The sequence below is a fragment of the Aquarana catesbeiana genome, linkage group LG02, assembly GCF_042186555.1.
Source record: "Aquarana catesbeiana isolate 2022-GZ linkage group LG02, ASM4218655v1, whole genome shotgun sequence".
Lineage (NCBI taxonomy): Eukaryota > Metazoa > Chordata > Amphibia > Anura > Ranidae > Aquarana > Aquarana catesbeiana.
The window spans coordinates 136459343-136480483 of NC_133325.1; the positions used below are offsets into that span (position 1 = coordinate 136459343).

The 21141-nt window shown below is 39.9% G+C and overlaps 1 protein-coding gene across 2 annotated transcripts in view; it reads right to left on the reverse strand.

Annotated features, from left to right (window-relative positions):
• Positions 1–21141, reverse strand: part of ATM (ATM serine/threonine kinase) — a 283336-nt gene that overhangs the window by 186002 nt on the left and 76193 nt on the right. For both annotated transcript variants that reach the window (XM_073613497.1, XM_073613498.1), the window contains exons 14-17: positions 20809–20934; positions 18081–18206; positions 15392–15481; positions 4310–4478 (exon numbers count right to left, since the gene is read on the reverse strand). In XM_073613497.1, the coding sequence (XP_073469598.1) occupies positions 4310–4478; positions 15392–15481; positions 18081–18206; positions 20809–20934 (511 nt within the window). The remainder of the gene's footprint in view (positions 1–4309; positions 4479–15391; positions 15482–18080; positions 18207–20808; positions 20935–21141) is intronic.

Genomic DNA, 21141 nt, shown 5'->3' on the forward strand with positions numbered 1-21141 from the left:
CAGATGACTGTTGCCTAAGGCAATAAAACCTGGAAGCTGATTGGTTTCTATGCAGAAGTGAGCCTGAACTTGCACTCTCCATGCTTTAGTAAATAAACCACAATGCCTTGATAACTACTCCGAGAGGTCAAGGCTAAAACACAAAATTGAATATGTAATTTAAAAAAACGATTAGTGCATGACCAGCTTACAGCCGGCCATACACCGAGCACATTTCTTTCCTGCAACAGCAGGTTGCAGGAAAGAAATTTGCTGGATTCCCCCATCAACACAAACAGCGCTGATGGGGGAATCCCTCCTGCTGAGCCATTATCTTCTCCCGGCAGGGGGAAGCCAGTGATTATCGCTAGTGGCTATAGCAGCCGCTAGCAAAAATGGCAAGAGAATCCGGAAGGCTGGTTGTACCAAAGTTGATCAACTGATCAACTTGGTACATTCAGCCTACCCCATTAACGGTTTCAATCTTGGTCAGTTCAGCATTCAAACCATGTATGTATGGCCGGCCTAAGGATAAGGACACCGCTAAGCGTCTGTGCACTGGGGACCTGGCAGGGAGACAGCAACATTCTGAAAGTGGTTGGATTAGAGATGTGGTGCATACACACTCCTCATACATTCACATCTCATGACATAACCTTTCTGCAGGGACACCATTGGATTCACCCATGTTACAACACAGAACCAAAGCAGTATTAAACCCAAAAGCAAACATTTAATATATTGCAACTTATTACCGTACTTCTTACATACGATATCTGCATTCGTTTTCTCTTTTAGGATTTCTGCTACATTCCATTTTCAGCTGGTGATCTGGTCAGTAAGTCTGTTTTTCAGAAAGAACAAGCTCTCTGCCAGATGTATCAGTTTACAGGGAGACAAACCATTTATGGGGATACTTAAAAATGACCAACTTTCAGTTATTTAAAATACCTTCCTCCCAAAACGAAAAAAAAAACATGAATGCTGGCTCTGACAGTATCCTTCTTTAAAAAAACAAAAAAAAACAAAAAAAAAAAAAACTTGATGCCTGTCTGTGTCTGACATGAGTACTTTTGGAGTCACTGACCAGGAAGATGCATGCTGTAAATAAGCGTCAGAATTTCTTTACTTTTCTGTTCTGTTCGGTCAAGGTCAGAGGATCAAAGTACTGAATCCAATACACCACCACGACAGCCAGGCAACGTTATCAGAAAGAATGGTCTGCAGTGAACGCTTCTATGATTCTCTAATTGGAGTTGAGCTTTTGCTTACACATAAGCACCTGATGTGCTGTAATCAGCTGATCAGGGCTAACCATTAAAGAGGAAGTAAAGTCTTCCTCTTTAATTGTACCTACAGGTAAGCCTATAATAAGGCTTACCTGTAGGTACTGTAAATATCTCCTAAACTTGCACCGTTTAACCACTTAAGCCCCGGACCATTTTGCTGGCCAAAGACCAGAGCACTTTTTTGCGATTCGGCACTGCGTCGCTTTAACTGACAATTGCGCGGTTGTGCAACGTGGCTTCCATACAAAATTGACGTCCTTTTTTTCCCACAAATAGAGCTTTCTCTTGGTGGTATTTGATCACCTCTGTGGTTTTTATTTTTTGCGTTATAAACAAAAATAGAGCGACAATTTAAAAAAAAAAGCATTATTTTTTACTATAATAAATATCTCCCAAAAATATATAAAAAAAAACTGTTTTTTTCCTCATTTTAGGCCGATACTTATTCTTCTACATATTTTTGGTAAAAAAAAAAAAAAAAAAAAAATCACAATAAGCGTTTATTGATTGGTTTGCGCAAAAGTTATAGCGTCTAAAAAATAGGGGATAGTTTTATGGCATCTTTATTAGTATTTATTTTTTTTACTAGTAATGGCGACGATCTGTGATTTTTATCGTGACTGCAACATTATGGCGGACACATCGGACAATTCTGACACATTTTTGGGACCATTGTCATTTTGACAGCGATCAGTGCTATAAAATTGCATTGATTACTGTAAAAATGACACTGGCAGTGAAGGGGTTAACCACTAGGGGGCTAGAGAGGGGTTAAGTGTGTCCTGGGGAGTGTTTCTAACTGTTAGAGGGATGGGCTACGAGCGACACTTCACTGATCATAGCTCCCGATCACAGGGAGCTATGATCAGTGACAGTGTCACTAGGCAGAACGGGGAGATGCTTGTTTACATTAGCATCTCCCCGTTCTTCAGCTCCGCAAATGGGCGTACAGGTACGTCCCTTTGAATTTGCCGCCGTGTGGTCACGTGCACGCCAGGGGTGCACACGTGACCACACGGCGGCAAATTCAAAGGGACGTATCTGTACCCCCATTGGCCCAGCGGTGCCATTCTGCCGACATATATATACATGCGGCGGTCGGCAAGAGGTTAAGAGATATTAACTATATAGTCTACCGCCGATGTCATCAGTGCATGCGCACTGAAGGAACGGCCCGCTCATGCAGTTTCTTCAGGGCCCATGCCGTGACCAGCGGGAACCCAAGGGAGTGACGTAATCATGGCTCCGGCCAATCACAGCGCCGAAACCGTGAACCCGGAAGTAACTCCGGGAAACGTGTGGGCGGTGTGCCGGCGCCGATCCGGGGCATCGTTCTAAGGTAAGTAGTTCATAATGAGCTGCTATGCGATGCATATTTTTTTGGAGGTTTACAACCTCTTTAAGATCGACGATCAAATCTATGCACAGATCAGAAGACAGTATGTAGTCTTGAATGATAGAAGAATTTCCCAGAGAGAACACAAACGTCTAATATTTGTTTCTACTTTTATATACAGTATAGGTTGTGCTAATGTTCACCAATGTCAAACATTAAAAAGCTGAACTACCCGATGTATGATCAGCTACAGGGCACCCTACTAATAACATACATTTTGTCTAAAGATTCATACAGCTTTGAATAAGACTAGCAGTACTGAGTTGGGAACCTTGAACATTTCTTACACACAATCTGTGTTAAGACATTTTTCAGGTAAGGATTTGACTTACGTGATATGTCAGTTGATTTACTGAAGAAGAAGGTGTTTACTTTGCAAAGAGAATGTTCTCTAAGCTTAGTAAACATGGCAACACTGCATTCACTTCAATCAACTAAGCAAGTCCTAGCAAAAATCCATGTTTTTTTTTCATTTACCTTACATATGATTGGCTATTCTAAGTAAAGCATGTTCACCCTATTTACTAACATTCACTTTGCTGAGCAGCCGATTACTTTAGTATATTAACTCCATTAAATTAAAATGAACTATTTTTAATGCTGCTAACATAGTAGGAAGATGGACAGGAAGGTATAGTATATTGACCATCTTTCTTTTTTTACATTTCTTCCTGGTTTCTGGCTTAAGCCAAAATTATGTCATACATCCCAGGAGTCTTCATGGCCATTTTTACCCGTTAAACTGGAGGAGGGGCTTTCTCAACTAGGCACACCCTCCTGCCTACATGCTTTAGCTGAGGACAGATGAATTCCAGAAGTAAAATGAATTATCTGCCCTTACTGAAGATGGCCACAGCTGGAAATGCTAAGGGGGGGACGCTATTTTTCAAAGTGATTTCTCTACAAAATAAGACCGAGACAAAGCCTATTTGAAAAAATATGGAACTCCTGGCTTTCTTATCTACAGGTGCCCTGCATCTAAAGGTGGCTCTCGGGTGAACAGGTGATCGATCTCTGGATGGACGTACTCCTGATCCTTCACTTTTCTCTTCTTTTTCCTCTTTACTTTCCCATTCCTGCTTATCATACTATTCTTTCACTGTAAGTTGTATATCGTGGTTGAGACACCCATTCCAACTTATGGTAATTTGTTTACCATTAGTAATACATTACTGTACAGAGAATGTGGTCTCATGACCCTACAGACGCTTCTGACATCATTGGATGCCTATTTTGCATAGGGCCCTAGCAGCCGGTTTCTGTTTTACAGTAAAGTTTAGAACATTTTTTTTTTTTTTGTTGCACTTGCTCAACCATTGACGTTTGTCCTTTGGTTTGCTTTAAATAAGAACAATGAATTAAATAGCGTTTTCAGTTTGTGGTGTTTTAATACAGTTTAGCCCCGCTTTAGTAAACAGTCTCTTTACCTTCATGGTTGTTAACCCATTTTTAGGTCTTTGTCTTTTTTAAGAAAGAAACTAAGTATTTCAGCACAAAAAAGGTAAAGATTAATGTAAAAATAGTTGATTCCTGCCTAGGGCTTCTTATATGAAGAAAAGTATCTACAGCCTCTGTGTTCAAGGTCCACCCCACTAGATTCCAAACCTTGCCATACAAATAACCTGGATCTGGTTAATTTACTTACCAGTGACATTTTGCAATTCTCCATAGTCTGCGCTTTCTGTAACTTCAGGAGAAGAATGGTCATCAATAAGATCTACAGCACCTTGGTCTTCTGTATCAATTCTTGCTTCTATGTCACCATCCATAATATCAACCTCCATGGCTTCCACTGTAGTGCTGCTGCTTGTAATCTGAAATTGCACATAGATGCTAAAACATTCATATAGTACAATATATAAGAAAACTGCAGGAAAAAATTTGCATCTATTATTATTCCCCTCAGGAGTGCAATGTGCAGGCTCCTGCACATTCTCCCTTCAGCTTCATGCCCGTGCCGCTGTACGAGTTTTCATTTAGAAAGCTGGAGAACGTGTGAATGGACTACAAGCTGCTCTGCATGCTCAAAGTCCATTGGACAACTACAAGCCTTCTGCCGTGGTGGCAGACGGGACTTGTACTTTATTCATAAAAAGACTTAGTTAACAAAATAACAAAAATGTAATCCTAATAATGTACAATTCCAGGGGCGTGGTATGGACATAGCCAAGTAGAGATGTGCCATCCTCGAGTTACCGGCCCTTCGCCACCTTTCTGAGCCTCTCCAGCATCTTTTTCCAGTGGTATGCTCTCTGCCAAGAAGCGCAAGGACAAGACCCCTCATGAAATAATGCACAACTCAAATTTCAAAAAAATTGCCTGTCGCCACTGCTGTTGAACTCACAGGAGGGAAGAGGGCGGGAGATACTGCAGGTCTACAGGGGGAGCGGAAGCTGCCCAACCTTTTTTATAAACAAGTGGGTCACAAGTTTTTTTTAACAAGAAGAATTGAGCATCTCCGCAGACCTTCCGTGCCTCACGCCCTCTTCCCTGCTGCGAGTTCAACAGCAGCGGCATGCAGGAAAATACATACAGAAGAGTCCATCCTGCCATTCCTCAAGCCCTGTGCAAAGCTGTGTTAAGATATTACTGTGAAGGGGAAAGATTGTGAGGGGGGCTTTGATGCTAGGGGGGGAGGGGGAGCTGTGAAATGGGGGGCTGTGATGTAAAATTGGGGGGGGGGGGTGGCTATAATGTGAGAGGGGGGAGCTTTGGATATGAGGGGGGAGGTGTGATATAAAGGGTCTGATGTAAGGAGGAGGGCTGTGATTGAAAGAGGGCTGTTATTGAAAGAGGGTTGCGAGTTAGTTGGTGGAGGGTTGTGTCTGCAAGGGGGACTGACTGTGATGTAAAGGGGGGGGGGTCTGTGATTGCAAAGGGGGCTGTGATGTAAATGGGGCTGTAATACGAGGGGGGCTCTGATGTGAAAGGGGGTTGTGATGTAAGGGCGGCTGTGATGTGAAAGGGGGTTGTGATGTAAGGGAGGCTGTGATGTGAAGAGCCACTGAACAAAAATGAGATTCAGTACCCCTGACGTAGAGCATCAAACAAGTAATGTAACTTAGCACATGCAATTCATCGAGTTAGAACAGAGATAATGTAAGTATCAGATACAGTGTCTTGAAAAAGTAAGCTTGTTCCTTGAAATTTTCCACATTTTGTCATGTAACAACCAAAAACCTAAATGTATTTTATTAGGCTTGTGATAGACCAACACAAAGTGGCATATAAGTGGAAAGAAATGAATGAAAAAGGGATATTGGGGGGGAGATGGGCAGAGCCTAGCGGAGCAGACATGCATTGTTAGAGCTCCACACCGCTGAGGAGAGAAGAGAAGGACAAAGCGGAGCCTGCAGACTCAAAAGGTATCCATTTGAACCTTTTTGCCCCTGGGAACAAACTGTGAAAGTTTGGGCAGGAAATATGGTACTGGGAGGAAACCGTGGCAGAAATAAAAATCACCTCACAAAGAGCTCACAGGCACTCACTGCAGCTGAAGCAGCTCCAGTCACCTCACAAGATACAGCATCAGGGCGCTCTCACAGACAGAAAATGTCACAGCAAGACTCTCCATTTGAGTCAGATACAGAACAAATCCTCTCACAAACTTCTCCACAAGCCTCCTCAGCATCCCCAGAAATATTATTACAATTTGAAAAGATACTTCATAAGGCTTTAAAACAAACCTCAGACCAAATAACAAAAAGCCTAACCAAAGAAATAAGAGAGCTGGGAAACCGCACCGCAGCCTTAGAAATAAAAATGGATGAAATTGAAATTACAACCCAAGAAAATATAACAGAATTGGAACAATTAAAAGAAGAGAATTTAATACTTCAAACTAAGCTCGAAGATTACGAAAATAGAGCCAGACGTTCAAACTTGCGCATAAGGGGAATACCTGAAACTGTGACAGACCTGCAATCTACTATTACTGCTCTATTACAAGAACGAAAGCCAGATATCCCTATTGAACGTTTAGAACTGGACAGAGTACACAGAGCCCTCACAGCCAAAAATAAAGATGGACCCCCACGTGATATAATCACAAAATTTCATTATTACAGAACGAAAGAACAAATACTAATTGCTGCAAGAGAAAAAAAGGAACTTAATTTTCAAGGACACAATTATCAAATTTTTGCTGACCTATCCCAACTTACTATTACTAAAAGACGATCCATGAAACCCCAACTAATGGAACTGCAACGCCACAACATTATGTATCAATGGGGCTTCCCCTTTTCAGTCAGATTTAACCACCAAGGTACAATTTACAGAAGCAGATCAGCAGATGAACTACAACAAACCCTTTTAAAATTAAATCTGACAGAACCCACAAGCAGCAACTCTCCCACACGCAGAAGAATGGCATCATCTTCACCTTCAGGCAGCACCCAGAAAATTCCAGAACAAAATGGGAATCATCATTCTCACAAAAGAGGCCGTTATGCCACATCATCCATGGACCAAGAAGATTCAATGGACTGACATCCTAATTCCTGATATCTCTTCATTTATTATACTAAGAGAAGGTTCTCTATAAAAAACCTGTATTTATAACAAAATGGAACTGCATTCTGATAGTCACACACTGTGTGGGATGATGTTACATTCCAGTTATATTTCTTATTGCTTCTGATTCATATAGCCTTAGAATATATAAGTGAAATAAGGAAATTCTTGTTCAGTTATATATTATCAGGTAATAACAATAGATTTATTACTTTTTAGGACAAATATGTTCAATAATCCAGAAGTAATGGAAGCTTTTTCTTTTTTTTCTTAAAACAAATATATTATTACCTAACTAGTTCCTAGAATTAAGTTTTTGTTTATTCTAATCTGAAGCAATACAACCTCAATTTTATGAGTTAACATATCTAAACAGTTACATATTAATAAAATATGTAATTGTTTACTCTAAAAGGGTTAAAATCCCAAAATAATCCAAACTATCTTCATCAATACCAAAGTTATTAACAGTACCTTTCTAACTGAATTATTTAGCCTAGGGCAAGACTAACCATATACAACCACCCTGGAATAAATAATTTCAACAAAAACTATATTTTGCACTCCAATTAATGAAACATCGTTTTGATGTCTTTTGACATAGCACTTCTCTCCTGTAAGCGGAAGATCCGTGTACCACCATTAGCCTTCCTCATTCTCCCAACCATATTATGTGGGAGTGTGACGAAGTCACTTATTCCCCTGAGAGAGATATTCATTCTCTTTCACGGGTAAATTGTGATTACTTGCAAAAAATAATTTATACAATGTATCATCTAATCTCATATGTTTTTTGTTTACTCTTTACTCCAGAATTCACTGGTTTCTTTTCTATCTTTTCACCTCTTCAGTCCACACAGGTTGATCTGCGCAGTCAGCTCTGCATAACAAAAAGTAAGTCAAAACTATTTGATCTGTTGCCATGGCACCACTGAATATACTTTCCCTGAATGTTCAGGGAATAAATGTCCCTCAAAAAAGGACCAAAGCCTTCCATACTTTCCATAACAAGAAGGCTCACATAGTATGCCTCCAAGAAACACACTTCACCAAAGATTCTACTCCAAAATATATTTCTCCTTTTTATCAACAAATTTACACGGCTTCTGCCTGTACCAAGCAAAGGGGAACTCTAATTGCATTTCACCGATCCACACCATTCACCTTATCATCAGAAATTAAAGACCCAGAAGGTAGATACCTGATACTCATGGGTTATATAATGGATACAGCAATCACGGTGATTTCCTACTACGCTCCTAACAAACAACCTACACCATTCCTCTCACATATATTACAAGTGATTAATACACACAAAATAGGAACAGTGATAATGTGTGGGGATTCGAACCAGGTCCTCCTCCCATTTCTAGATAAATCACCTTTTACACCATCCAAAATAACCTCTAGATTACCTTTTTCTCAACTTCTTTCCAAATACAATCTGGTAGATTCGTGGAGAGAAAGTAACCCAATGAAAAAGAAATTCACTTATTTCTCGCACCCTCATCAAACCTTCACCAGAATAGATCATATTTTTCTAACAATAGGAATGATACCAGAAATTATTGCATCAGATATAATTCCGATTCCGTGGTCTGACCATAATGCAGTATACACTACTATAGCCTCAGCCATACCAAAAGCGCATGACCCAACGTGGTACTTACCGGATATAATGCTCAAACACCCACTACATCAGATGGCCATTGAACAAGCTTTAAAGGAATACATATCAATTAATAATACAACAGACATCTCCCCAATAACACTGTGGGAAGCTCATAAGCCTGTCTTGCGTGGTACAATACAAAGACAAATGGCACTATTTAAACGGGAACGCAAAAATCTAGCAAAAAAACTAGAACTCAATTTTAATGCAGCCTACATATCATTCCAAGATAATCCATCTCAGAGTACAAAATCTCATCTGGAAAAATCTAGATTGGAATACGATCTATTTCTCACTGAGTCAGTTGATAAATCCCTCAAACGCTCCAAACACAATTTCTACATGAATACAAACAAACCAGGTACATATTTGGCTCGGGCATTAAATTCAACTAACAAATCTTTCAAACCAATACGTTTGAAATTATCAAAAAATGTTTATACTTGTAATCCAGTTAAAATAGTCCATAAATTTCACTCACATCTCGCAACTTTATACAAGACAAACAATGAATTTAATCCTACAGAGGCTGAATCCTTCTTCTCAAAAATAACCTTACCTGAGTTATCTCAGAATCAAAAAAGCAGTTTGGATGAGCCTATAACTATAGATGAATTTGCTAACGCCATAAAAGACCTAAAACTTAATAAAAGACCAGGCCCAGGCGGCTACTCGGCTTTATACTATAAAACATTCTCAGAAATACTCTCTCCCATTCTCACTGAAACTTTTAACAAACTTCTAGATGGACATTCTTTTCGGCAAGAAACATTAATGGCAATTGTTTGTATGATCCCAAAACCCCTTTCTGATGATACTTCCTGTGTGAATTATTGGCCTATCTCTCTGTTAAACCTTGATATTAAATTATTAGCAAAAATAATAGCAAAACGCCTCAATAGCATTATAGGAAAATTAATACATAGAGATCAAGTAGGCTTCATGCCAAATAGACAGGCGGGCGATAATATACGCAGGGCAGCGTTATTGGCACATATTGCTAAAAAACAGAAAATCCCTTTATGTTTTCTATCTCTCGATATTAAGAGGGCATTTGACACAGTATCCTGGCAATATATGCAATATTCATTACAAAAATGGGGTTTTGGACCCCACTTTTTAACATGGATCAAAGCATTATATAATAAACCCAAAGCCTATATAAAATATGCTGGATACAAATCTGATGCCTTTAATATCGAAAGAGGTACCCGACAGGGTTGCCCATTATCTCCCTTATTATTTGCCCTTATACTCGAACCCATGGCCCAATACATCAGAACGAACCAAACTATAACTGGAATTGAAGTAGGAGGTATTACACACAAATTATGTATATTTGCAGACGATATATTACTTTTTCTATCATCACCACAGGTCTCTGGTCCTAACTTAATACCAGCTCTTGATGGATTTGCAGCCCTATCCGGCCTTATGATTAATCCTAAGAAATGCCTAGTGCTTAATATTTCACTCACAAACATGGAATTGATCCCGGCTAGGGCTGCACTCCCATTCACATGGGCAGAAAAATCAATCCCATATCTTGGAATTCATTTAACAGCATCTCATTCTGACTTATTCTCAACCAATTATCCTCTTGTATTAAGACAGATCACAAACCTAATAAAACAATGGTCGCAACTTCCTTTATCCTGGATAGGGAAGATTAATGCAATCAAAATGACTATTCTACCCAAATTGCTTTATCTATTCAGAGTCCTCCCTATTCCAATTCCTTCCTATTTTTTGAGAATAGTACAAAAAAGAGCAACTTCGTTTATATGGGGCTCTTCTAAACCACGTATACCTATACACACACTACATCTTCCCAAAAATAAAGGAGGCCTGGGATACCCTAATTTTACTAACTACTATAGAGCAGCACATTTGGCCAGTCTGTTCAAATACCATGCAAAACAGGAAATCCCATTATGGGTATTTATAGAGGCTTCAGAAAATGACCCTCTATTAATATCAAACTTATTATGGCTTGATCCTAAAGACCGCTTTAAAATTCATAATCCCATAACTAAACACACTTATCTCTCTGGGATAAACTAAAAACCAAATATCAGTTACAATCTCCACACAATCCTCTCCTTTCTTTTATCAGAAATCCGGCCTTTTATCCGGCATGGATCTACCCAAATTCTTTTAAAGCTTGGACAACATCAGGCATTCAGACACTAAATGACTTCATAGCATCTAAATCATTCCTTTCATTCCCATCGCTTAGAGAAAAATATGATCTACCAAACTCTGAGATAGATATCTCCAAATCAAAAACTTCTATACACCATTCCTAAAAAGGATACACCATTATCCCAATTATCCATTTTTGAATCAATCTGTACAAAAGATCCATTTGCTAAAGGTACAATTTCATCACTTTATAATCAATTATATGGAGTAGCAAATCTTAATAGACCCTCTTACGTTCAGAGGTGGGAGGAGGACCGGGGACGAACTTTAGAAGACACGGACTGGTCTAACATATGGCTCACATCTAAGTCATCTTCACCCAACATCTTAGCACTGGAAACAAATTATAAAGTCCTAACTCGCTGGTACCTTGTACCCGCTAGAGAGGCAAAATATTCACCTAATACCTCAGCTCTTTGTTTTCGAGGATGCCCAGAAATAGGCACACATTTACACATATGGTGGACGTGCCCAGTAATCCAAACCTTCTGGAAGGAAGTCTTCGTGATTGCATCTAAAATATTTAAAAAAATAATACAACTAGATCCATATATAACTTTACTTAATCTAAAACCGGAATGGTTAACACTCTCTCAATTCAAACCTATGATCCAACTAATAACGGCTGCAAAACAAACAGTGGCCAAGGCATGGAAATCTCCTACATTGGTACTAGCAGAAACAATTCACAGAATGAATAATACAATGTCCCATGCTAAGATGGTAGCCATCGATCAAAATCAAATTCCAAAATTTGAAAAACTTTGGCATCCTTGGATAAAACAACAGTTCCTGTCAAACTTCAATGACTCTGTCCTGTTGCCATGGTAACAGATTAAATGACTTACAGAGACACCCATTCTAAGGCTTCAAAGAGAACTAAAAAGAATAATAAACTGACGAGCGGGACAACCTTGTGGACCATACCTCTACCTTTCTACCCTTTTTCTTCTTTCTCTTTCCTTTTCTCCACCTTACGATTAAAGCTCATTATCAAAATTTATTTGACCTATATACACTCTACCTGTAAACAATATGTATAGTAGGTATAAATCATTTAAATACCTACAAAAGTAACTAAGAAAATGACATATATCTTTAATTTAGGTTTACGTGAACCCAATGTTTAATATTTGAAATTTCATGATATTTACCTATATAAACCCTACTGTACAACAATGAGCTTACTTTATAGATCCCTGTAAACTTACTTTATATATCTTTATAACATTGTATACTCAATAAACTTCTTTTGACAAGGAAAAAGGGATATCAATACAGAACTGCTTGAAACAAAGGTGTGCCGCATCCCGAATGAATATGGAGATGGAGGAACCCCCTAGGGGTCGGACTTTAGAGGCACTACCACAACAAAAATATATAAAAAAGTATAAAGTTTATTGTACAAGAAAAAAAAACACATAATAAACACATATGAAGGATGCATAGTATGGTACAAACATTTAGCGAAAATGACATGAAATGTACACAATCCTAAACCCAACGACATTTCAGAGATGAACTGTAGTCTCCTTCATCAGGGAATTTCACAGGAAGTACAGTGTCTATGAGATGTCCTGACAAATAATGCCACACATTTATTAAATAAAATTAAATAAAATAATGATGTATTATTTAATAGGCCTAATTGGCGGCTTGATTTGTGGGACTTTTCATTGTTATTTATACTTTTATTATTATTTCTTTTTCATATTTTTACTTTTTTTTTTCTTTTTCCCATTTTTCTTTATTATTTTTTGACCTTTAAGTACTATTGTTTTGTCTCTTAAGGCCTTGCCATGTTTAGGCACCCGTTTCACATGCACCCGGCACGGCAGGATGGCCTCTTTGAGGCCTCCAAGGATGTGGGCTCCGCCACTCTGTTGGGATCCATGGCGATCCCCGTCATGAGATCATCTTGCCACGCCGGTGGGACGCCGCTGCTTCGTTCCCCCTTCGCGGCGCTTCCACATGACGTTGTCGCATGTGCGCCATTCGGCCTGCTCAATTTCCATGCTGTCCGTGCGGTGCATGCGCGCGCTGTCCTCCGCGCCTGCGCCGTGTGGAGGTGCGGCGCAGCGATGACTCAGGGGGCCCGCCTATGGAGGTTGGGTTGAGAGCAGACAACACCCAGCTGTTCAGCATCATGCGGATCAGCTGAGTGTTGGGGGTTTCTATTTATACCCTCTAGTCACTGCAGGTTAGGTAGGGCCTGGGGTGTGATGCTCTCTGGAGGAGTCTGCAATCGGAACTTCAGCTGTCTGGGTAAATTATATTATTTACTTTTTTTGCACACTAATGGTTATCCTCTAGTGATATACCAGTCTGCACAGTCGTATGTCCTTTGTCTTACATATATACCCTGTTGGGTGTTCTCTATTTTCGAACAGCACTTCCATCAGACAGCGGTCTTTTCTCAGCTTGTGACTTTCCAGACCTCCTAGCAGCCTTCCCCCATCTCCCATCGGTCTGTGAGTGCTAGCATCTTTCAACCTAGGTAGGTTTTTTTTTACCATTTTTGGATGGCAATATATTCCCCCCCCAATTTACATGTTCATCCTTTCTAGATACACCGCTACCTCCACCATTGTTTTTTCATTTTCTTTCTCCCTGCTTTCTTTCCAGATCCTCCATTTGTTTTGGGCCCCAGTGCATGTGCCAGCCAGCTGTTGGTCTGAATCTCGGAACCCAGTGGGGCTGTCGGGTGTGAGGAAGGGGACATCCCTCTCCCCTCCATCTCATGGCTTTTTTTCCTCTTGTTTCTACTAATCATCACCCGGTGGATGGGATTTGCGGGAGACTCCTCGCCATAGTACTCCTCACTTTTTAAGATTTTTTGGATGCGTGTAATTCTAGCTATTATGATGTAAGTATTGCCTTTTCTGTTTTATTTAATAAATATGTAGCATTATTTGTCAGGACCTATTGGCTGTTTACTGTGTATTTAAATCTCATAGACGCTGTACTTCCTGTGAAAAACCCTGATGAAGGAGACTACAGTCATTGGGTTTAGGATTGTGTACCATGTCATTTTCGCGAAACGTTTGTACTATGCATCCTTCATATGTGTTTATTATGTGTTTTTCTCTTGTACAATAAACTTTATACTTTTTTATATATTTTTGTTATGGTAGTGCCTCTAAAGTCCCACCCCTAGGGGGTTCCTCCATCTTCAGTGGAAAAAAAATGATAAATGGTTTTCAAATTTTTTTTACAAATAAATATGTGAAAAGTGTGGCGTGCATTTGTATTCAGCCCCCGAGTCAATACTTTGTAGAACCACCTTTTGCTGCAATTACAGCTGAAAGTCTTTTTGAGGATGTCTCTACCAGCTTTGCACATCTAGAGAGAGATATTTTTGCCCATTCTTCTTTGTAAAATAGCTCAAACTCTGTCAGATTGGAAGGAGAGCGTCTGTGAACAGCAATTTTCAAGTCTTGCCATGGATTCTCAATTGGATTTAGGTCTGGACTTTGACTGGGCAATTCTAACACATGAATATGCTTTGATCTAAACCATTCCATTGTAGCTCTGGCTGTATGTTTAGGGCCATTGTCCTGCTGGAAGGTGAACCTTAGCCCCCAGTCTCAAGTCTTTTGCAGACTCTGAACAGGTTTTCTTCTAAGATTGCACTGTATTTGGCTCCATCCATCTTCCCATCAACTCTGACCAGCTTCCGTGTCCCTGCTGAAGAAAAGCATCCCCACAACATGATGCTGCTACCAGCATGTTTCACAGTGGGGATGGTGTGTTCAGGATGATGTGCAGTGTTCGTTTTCTGCCACACATAGCGTTTTGCTTTTAGGCCAAACAGTTACATTTTGGTCTCATCTGACCAGAGCAACCTCTTCCACATGTTTTTTGTGTCACATACATGCCTTTTTGCAAACTGCAAACAGGACTTCTTATGGCTTCATGATGCAGTTTGTTCACTAAGTTTCTCTAACAAACCTCTGAGGGCTTCACAGAACAGCTGTATTTACACGGAGATTAAATTTCACACAGGTGGACTCTATTTACTAATTAGGTGACTTCTGAAGGCAATTGGTTCCACTAGATTTTAGTTAAGGGTATCAGAGTAAAGGGGACTGAATACAAATGGATGCCACACTTTTCATATATTTATTTGTAAAAAATTTTGAAAACCATTTATCATTTTTCTTCCACCTCACAATTATGTGCCTATTTGTGTTGGTCTATCACATAAAATCCCAATAAAATACATTTACATTTTTGGTTGTAACATGACGAAATGTGGAAAATTTCAAGGGGTATGAATACTTTTTCAAGGCACTGTACATGTGCTAAATAAAACAGAAAACAATGCCAGCTTACCAAATTTCTAGAAATATCACACAAATCATTTAACATCCTCGATGTAAGAAGACGAAGGAATAAATCTGAAAAACAATGAGCTGGACGAGACTGCAAAGAAAGAAAGAATGAAATTAGTAAGCTTATTGTTGCATGGTAGAAATCACTGCCAAATATGCGTCATTCATTTGCTGCAGAAGAAATCTAGCTGTATGCGGGGGCATGTAAAGTTGAATCAGAAAGATTGAACAAGGTTAAAATTCAGGGATTGAATGAGCCAGTATATCGTATATCTGACTAGAAGCAGATTCTGAAGTGTGCTGAGATAATATCGATCCATACTAGGTTCTCTATGCCAGTCAGGTGAACTGAACAATCAGAATCACCCATCACTTTTCACACACAATTACAGCAGACTGTACATCTTTTATTAATCCTCCTATAAGTTAGGCTGGGTATACACTAGTAAAATTTCATTCAACATTTTTCATTTTAAGAGAAAAGGGATGAGAATGGGGAGAAAGGCCAGTTGCTGAGGCTGGCCGTAAATCTAATCCCAGACTCGAGGTTTGTGATGGACTGTCTCGGTACTAATAACAAACAATTCCTTTAATTTAAAAAAAACTATTTATTACATAAAAAATAACATACAAGGTACATTAAAAAAACTATTTGGAAAATGTTTTTTTAATTACCATATTGTTTGTTATTAGTACCGAGACAGTCCATCACAAACCTCGAGTCTGGGATTAGATTTACGGCCAGCCTCAGCAACTGGCCTTTCTCCCCATTTTCATCCCTTTTCTCTATATATCAACTTAGATGATGGTATTTTGTTATTTCTAACTAAACTAAATAAATTATACTTGAGGCTATACTCTACATTTAACATTTTTCATTTTAAGAATGTTCGTTCGTTTTTCTAATCATTAGTGGTGCCAAAAATCGACGCTCATTTTCATCCGTAGTGTTAAGAAAATTTGAACATTTTCTCGAATGTATGAATTTTAAACAGTGTATGTGGTTTTGTTTGTTCACTCATTCCAAAATTTAATGTTGAAAGAAAAACAAGATCTTGAAGTTAGAAAGAACAGCACAGTGGTGTAGTGGATAGCACTTTCACCTAGCAGCAATAGGGTCGCTGGTTCAAATCCCGACGACGACACCATCTGCCTGGAGTTTGCGTGTTCTCCATGTGTCTGCGTGGGTTTCCTCCGAATACTCCGGTTTCCTCCCACACTCCAAAGACATGCTGGTAAGTTAATTAGATCCTCTCGAAAAAATTGGCCAAATATGTGTATGTTGTATGTGTTTGTAAGCGTGTCGGGACCCCATGGGGTAAAGGACCGTGATATACCGCAGATGGACACCGGCGGCGAAGCGCCCTGAAGCGATTCAGTTTGCATAGGTAGCGCTATACGAGTCATTCATTCAACTTCTTTCAAATGACATTTAAATGTATTGTGAATTTTCGAACAAACTTTCCTAAGAATTTTCGCTTGGAATTTTACTAGTGTTTACCCAGCAGGAGCAGGCTCAGGTAAGTATGGGGGAGGGGGCTGCTGCACACAAAACTTGAGCCTTTACAACCACTTTGAAAACCCAGAGCTCTGCAATTAGATATGATTTTCTATTGCTGACAAAAGTACAAATATTTTTCTGTGCAACACTAGCAGTTTGTAAACATGGTTACTAAGAATCCTCATTCCCCTGCACACGTGACTAGCTCATTGCCTTCTTCAAACACAGTAAGGCTGAATTAATAAGTTACTGTGACTTACAGTAGTAAACGCTTGCGGAACAAAAAGTTTCTTCCTGCAAAGTAAAGCCAAAATGTGCTAGTATGCATTGCATACTAGCACATTATGAAAGACTTACCTTGAAAGAAAGCCCTCCAGCAGTGCTCTGTCACCGCTGCAGAGGCTTTCATCTTCACCTTGTCTTTCTTTCCGGGTTCAAGGGCTGCGGCCGCTTGAATAGAGCGCGGGCGTCTCCGCAGCTCTGAAGAAACGGCACGGGTATGTAATAATGGAGGTCACGTGCTCTTAAGCTCCGCCCCGCCTCTCGGCATCCTAAACCTCTTAAAGTGCCAGGAGGCTTTGGTGTAAAGAGGTTAAAAAAAAAAATCTAAGAACAAAAAATTAATATACTGCAGCTTATCAGTTCTTAGATGTGGTGGCTGCTTTAGTATTTCAGGCTGAGAACATTCTCAGCAAGTACAGAAACTGACAGATTTTGTCAGGAATCCAGTGTCCTTATCAATTTCTGGGCACTAAATCGAAATCTCAAATAAAGTTATGAGCCTTCCAAGTTCTTGTCTTATTTAAACTACAGAACATCGCCCTCCTGTGTTGGAGAAGAAAAGGAGTTTTGTAGGTGTGGGACAACATTGCTACTCCTAAGTTACAGTACAATGAGTGAGGGTTGAAACCCTAGGACATGAAGTGTGTTACTGGCAGGACCACCAGGTAAAAATAAAAGGGGGGAAAAAAAACTTAAAAGAAAGAAGACAACTAAAGCAGTCACATCAGGTCCGCAGGTCTGGTAAGCTGCAGCATATATATATTTTTTTTTGTTCTTGGGTTTAGATACATTTACCCCTTTTTGAAAAAAATTGAGTATTAACTGTCAAAAGGTGTTTATCACCCTTTATTATTCTTTTAAACAATATTAGCAGGGAAACTTGACCATGAAAAATAGAAACACCTACCTTTGTACAATTACACACACAGCCTAGACAATGGGAAACTATCATTCCCAAAGAAGTAATATTGGCTTCCTCATTTAGCTTTCCCTTTAATAATGCTGTGGTCTCACCAGCATACTGCATCAACATCTATAAATAAAATAAAAAAATAAAACAAAAAACATAAGCCATAAACAAATGGAGTTGATTTACTAAAACTAGAGAGGTTTTGTCAAAGCTTAATTGAACAAGTTGAAGTTAGCTGCTACCATGCACAGCTGCACCAGATTTTGCACTCTCTAGTTTTACTAAGGCTACTTTTACACTGAGAAAATAGCGCCTGTATAGCACCTATCCTGTGTCTCCAGTGTGAAAGCCAAAGGGCTTTCACACTGGAGCGGTGCGCTTACAGGACGGTCAAAAAAGTCCTGCAAGCCTCATCTTTGCAGCGCTATAGGAGCAGTGTATTCACCGCTCCTAAAGCGCCCCTTCCCATTAAAACAATGGGGCAGCGCCGCAAACCCCGAAGGGGACATGCAAGGAAAATAAAAAACAGCATTTTAACTTGCATGATTGGATGATAAAATCAGCAGAGCTTCTCCACATTTCAGATCTGCCCCTCAGATTTACAGCAACTTTTAGTGCAAAGTGGATTTGCCATTCGTAAATAACCCCCAGTGCATGTATATAGCATGTGATAAACTGTAAGGTGCAAACGTGCAATAAGCAAGATGCAATACCAACTATGACTGATTTGCAATACCAATGCAAACATGTAAAAAGTAATAAAAAGAAAAAAAGTTCATATGTGACTAACACAATGCATATTTAGCATGTAATGAACCATAAAGTGCAAACATGCAATAACGATAAGCAGTACCAACTGTGATCAATGTGCAATACTGAGTGACATTGCATTGGTATTGCATATTGTTTATCGCAGGTTTGCACTTTTCATCACAAAATTTCAACTTTAGCGCTGCACTTTATACTTTGAATTACACTTTTGTGCCCAATATCTGGGTTATAGTGTTCAGCTGCTGACATATATTTTATTTATTTATTTATTTACTACGCGCGGGTATAATTCTTCATTTATCTTTCCAATATATTGGGGTCAGATGGCAGGTCCAAAATCTCCAACTGTGCCTCACGAGAACAGATAAAATCAGAAGTACCAGTAATTATAGTTAAAATCCTCAAGCAATGCATTACTGGCCCAGTTTTGAACATCTCCAAAACATATGGATGAGATCTCCTTGTCCCGAGGTACATCTAGAGCAGGGTTACTGAATTAAAAATCACTGAGGTCCAGTCAGTAAAATTTTCTTCCATTGGAGGTCCAAGTTTTAGGTTTGTGCTAGGACTCCGATTCTTCACATCACAGCCTCCTGTACACATCACAGAAGCCCCCCACCCCACCTTTAGGGCCCAAACTTACTGGCCCTTATGGTAAAATGCAGGGTTCTACTGTGTGGGCACCTGCTAGCATGATGTCCAGGAACTGGTGTGGCGGTGCGCATTTAAGTGTGTCACACTGTTTACTTTTTTTCTTTCAACTCTATTGAAATGTTAAAATTACATTTCATTCATTTTTATGCACCGCAGCTCAGTTGCATAGAATCAGACTGTATAGAGAGCCTTCAGGTGAGCATCAGTCAGTTGCAGAAAAACGCACACAATATGCATTTCACAACGCACTGTTCAGCACTCAGGGGCACTGTTGCAGTGTGAACCATCCACATAGAAAACAATTGCAGAGACCTGTGTTTTTCTAGTGCAGAAAAACAGATCTCTGCACAAGTGTTAACGAGTCCTTACATTAGTGTCCTCCGTCCCCCCTTCACAACACAGACACCCTTCACATACAGACACCCCTGTCACAAACTGCCCCATCACATCCTTCCTAGACCCCCCCCCCCCCCCAATCACAAATTCCCCTACTACACCATTGCCCTCAGACCCCTTCACATAACACAGCCCCCCCCCAATCCTTACACCAGTGTCCCCCCCCTCTGCCTCTTCTTCTTTACACCACTGTCTTCCTCTCATATTACCACCCCCCTTACTTCACAGTCCCCCTTTACACTACAGATCCCTCTTTACATCACAGTCCTGCCTTCATTTTACAGACTCCTGTCCCTTTCTTTACACCGCATCCCCCCCCCCCTTACTGTCCTACCTAACTCGCACAAGCTGGGAGGTGCAGCATGTCTGGACAAAGGGTGAGACTTTTCATGTTAAAGGGGAGTGAATGATTTCTTGGACTGCTCTACAGACTAACAACCAATCACCCGCTTCTTAACTTGAAAAGTCCCACCCTCTATCCAGACCTGTCGTGTCATGTCACTTTCCACATATAGGGTTTTGTTTTGATGTACGGCTTATGCGACTCTTCTTTCTTCGCATCGGTCGGAGCTGGGGTGAGCTCTGTCTCCACCTGAACTCCCAGCGGCTGATAATAGAAGAGAACTTGTTGGAGCCTTGAGCACCACCTGTAGAACCTGAACGTGACAGATTCTCTTTAAGTACCCTTGAAGCAAACTGTCTATCCCATTCTTCTTTTCTCACCCTACCTCTGAGCAGGGTTATAGGGGGGATGCCCAGGTGATGTGTTCTCAAAATCTTGCCAATGTCCCATCACCTGAAGGTATCACCCTATAAACCAGTTCTATGAATACTCGGCCTGTATCCTGTACTGTATGTGTAGGATAAGAATCTTTATTTATACACACACAGCTGCACCAATTACCTTAGCTTTCTGGAACAAAGTAGATTTACAGGCTTGCTCTTCACTGATGACCTCGGCGTGACAATAACAAGCCAATACACCAATCAAAAGGCTGGCACACTGGGCTAGACTATCTGGAGGCGTGGTCTAACGAAAAGAAAACAGGTGACATAGCACAGTTACTTGGATTACCTATTTTGACTTTGATATACAATAAATCATACATATTGCTTCCTGTCTGTATTACTATGAAGCCCTCCATCATTTACTATGCAATTATATATTAGCATACAGAGTATGAATCATAATAATGGCTACTGCAGCAGACAGGCAGTGGTGAATATATCATATAAT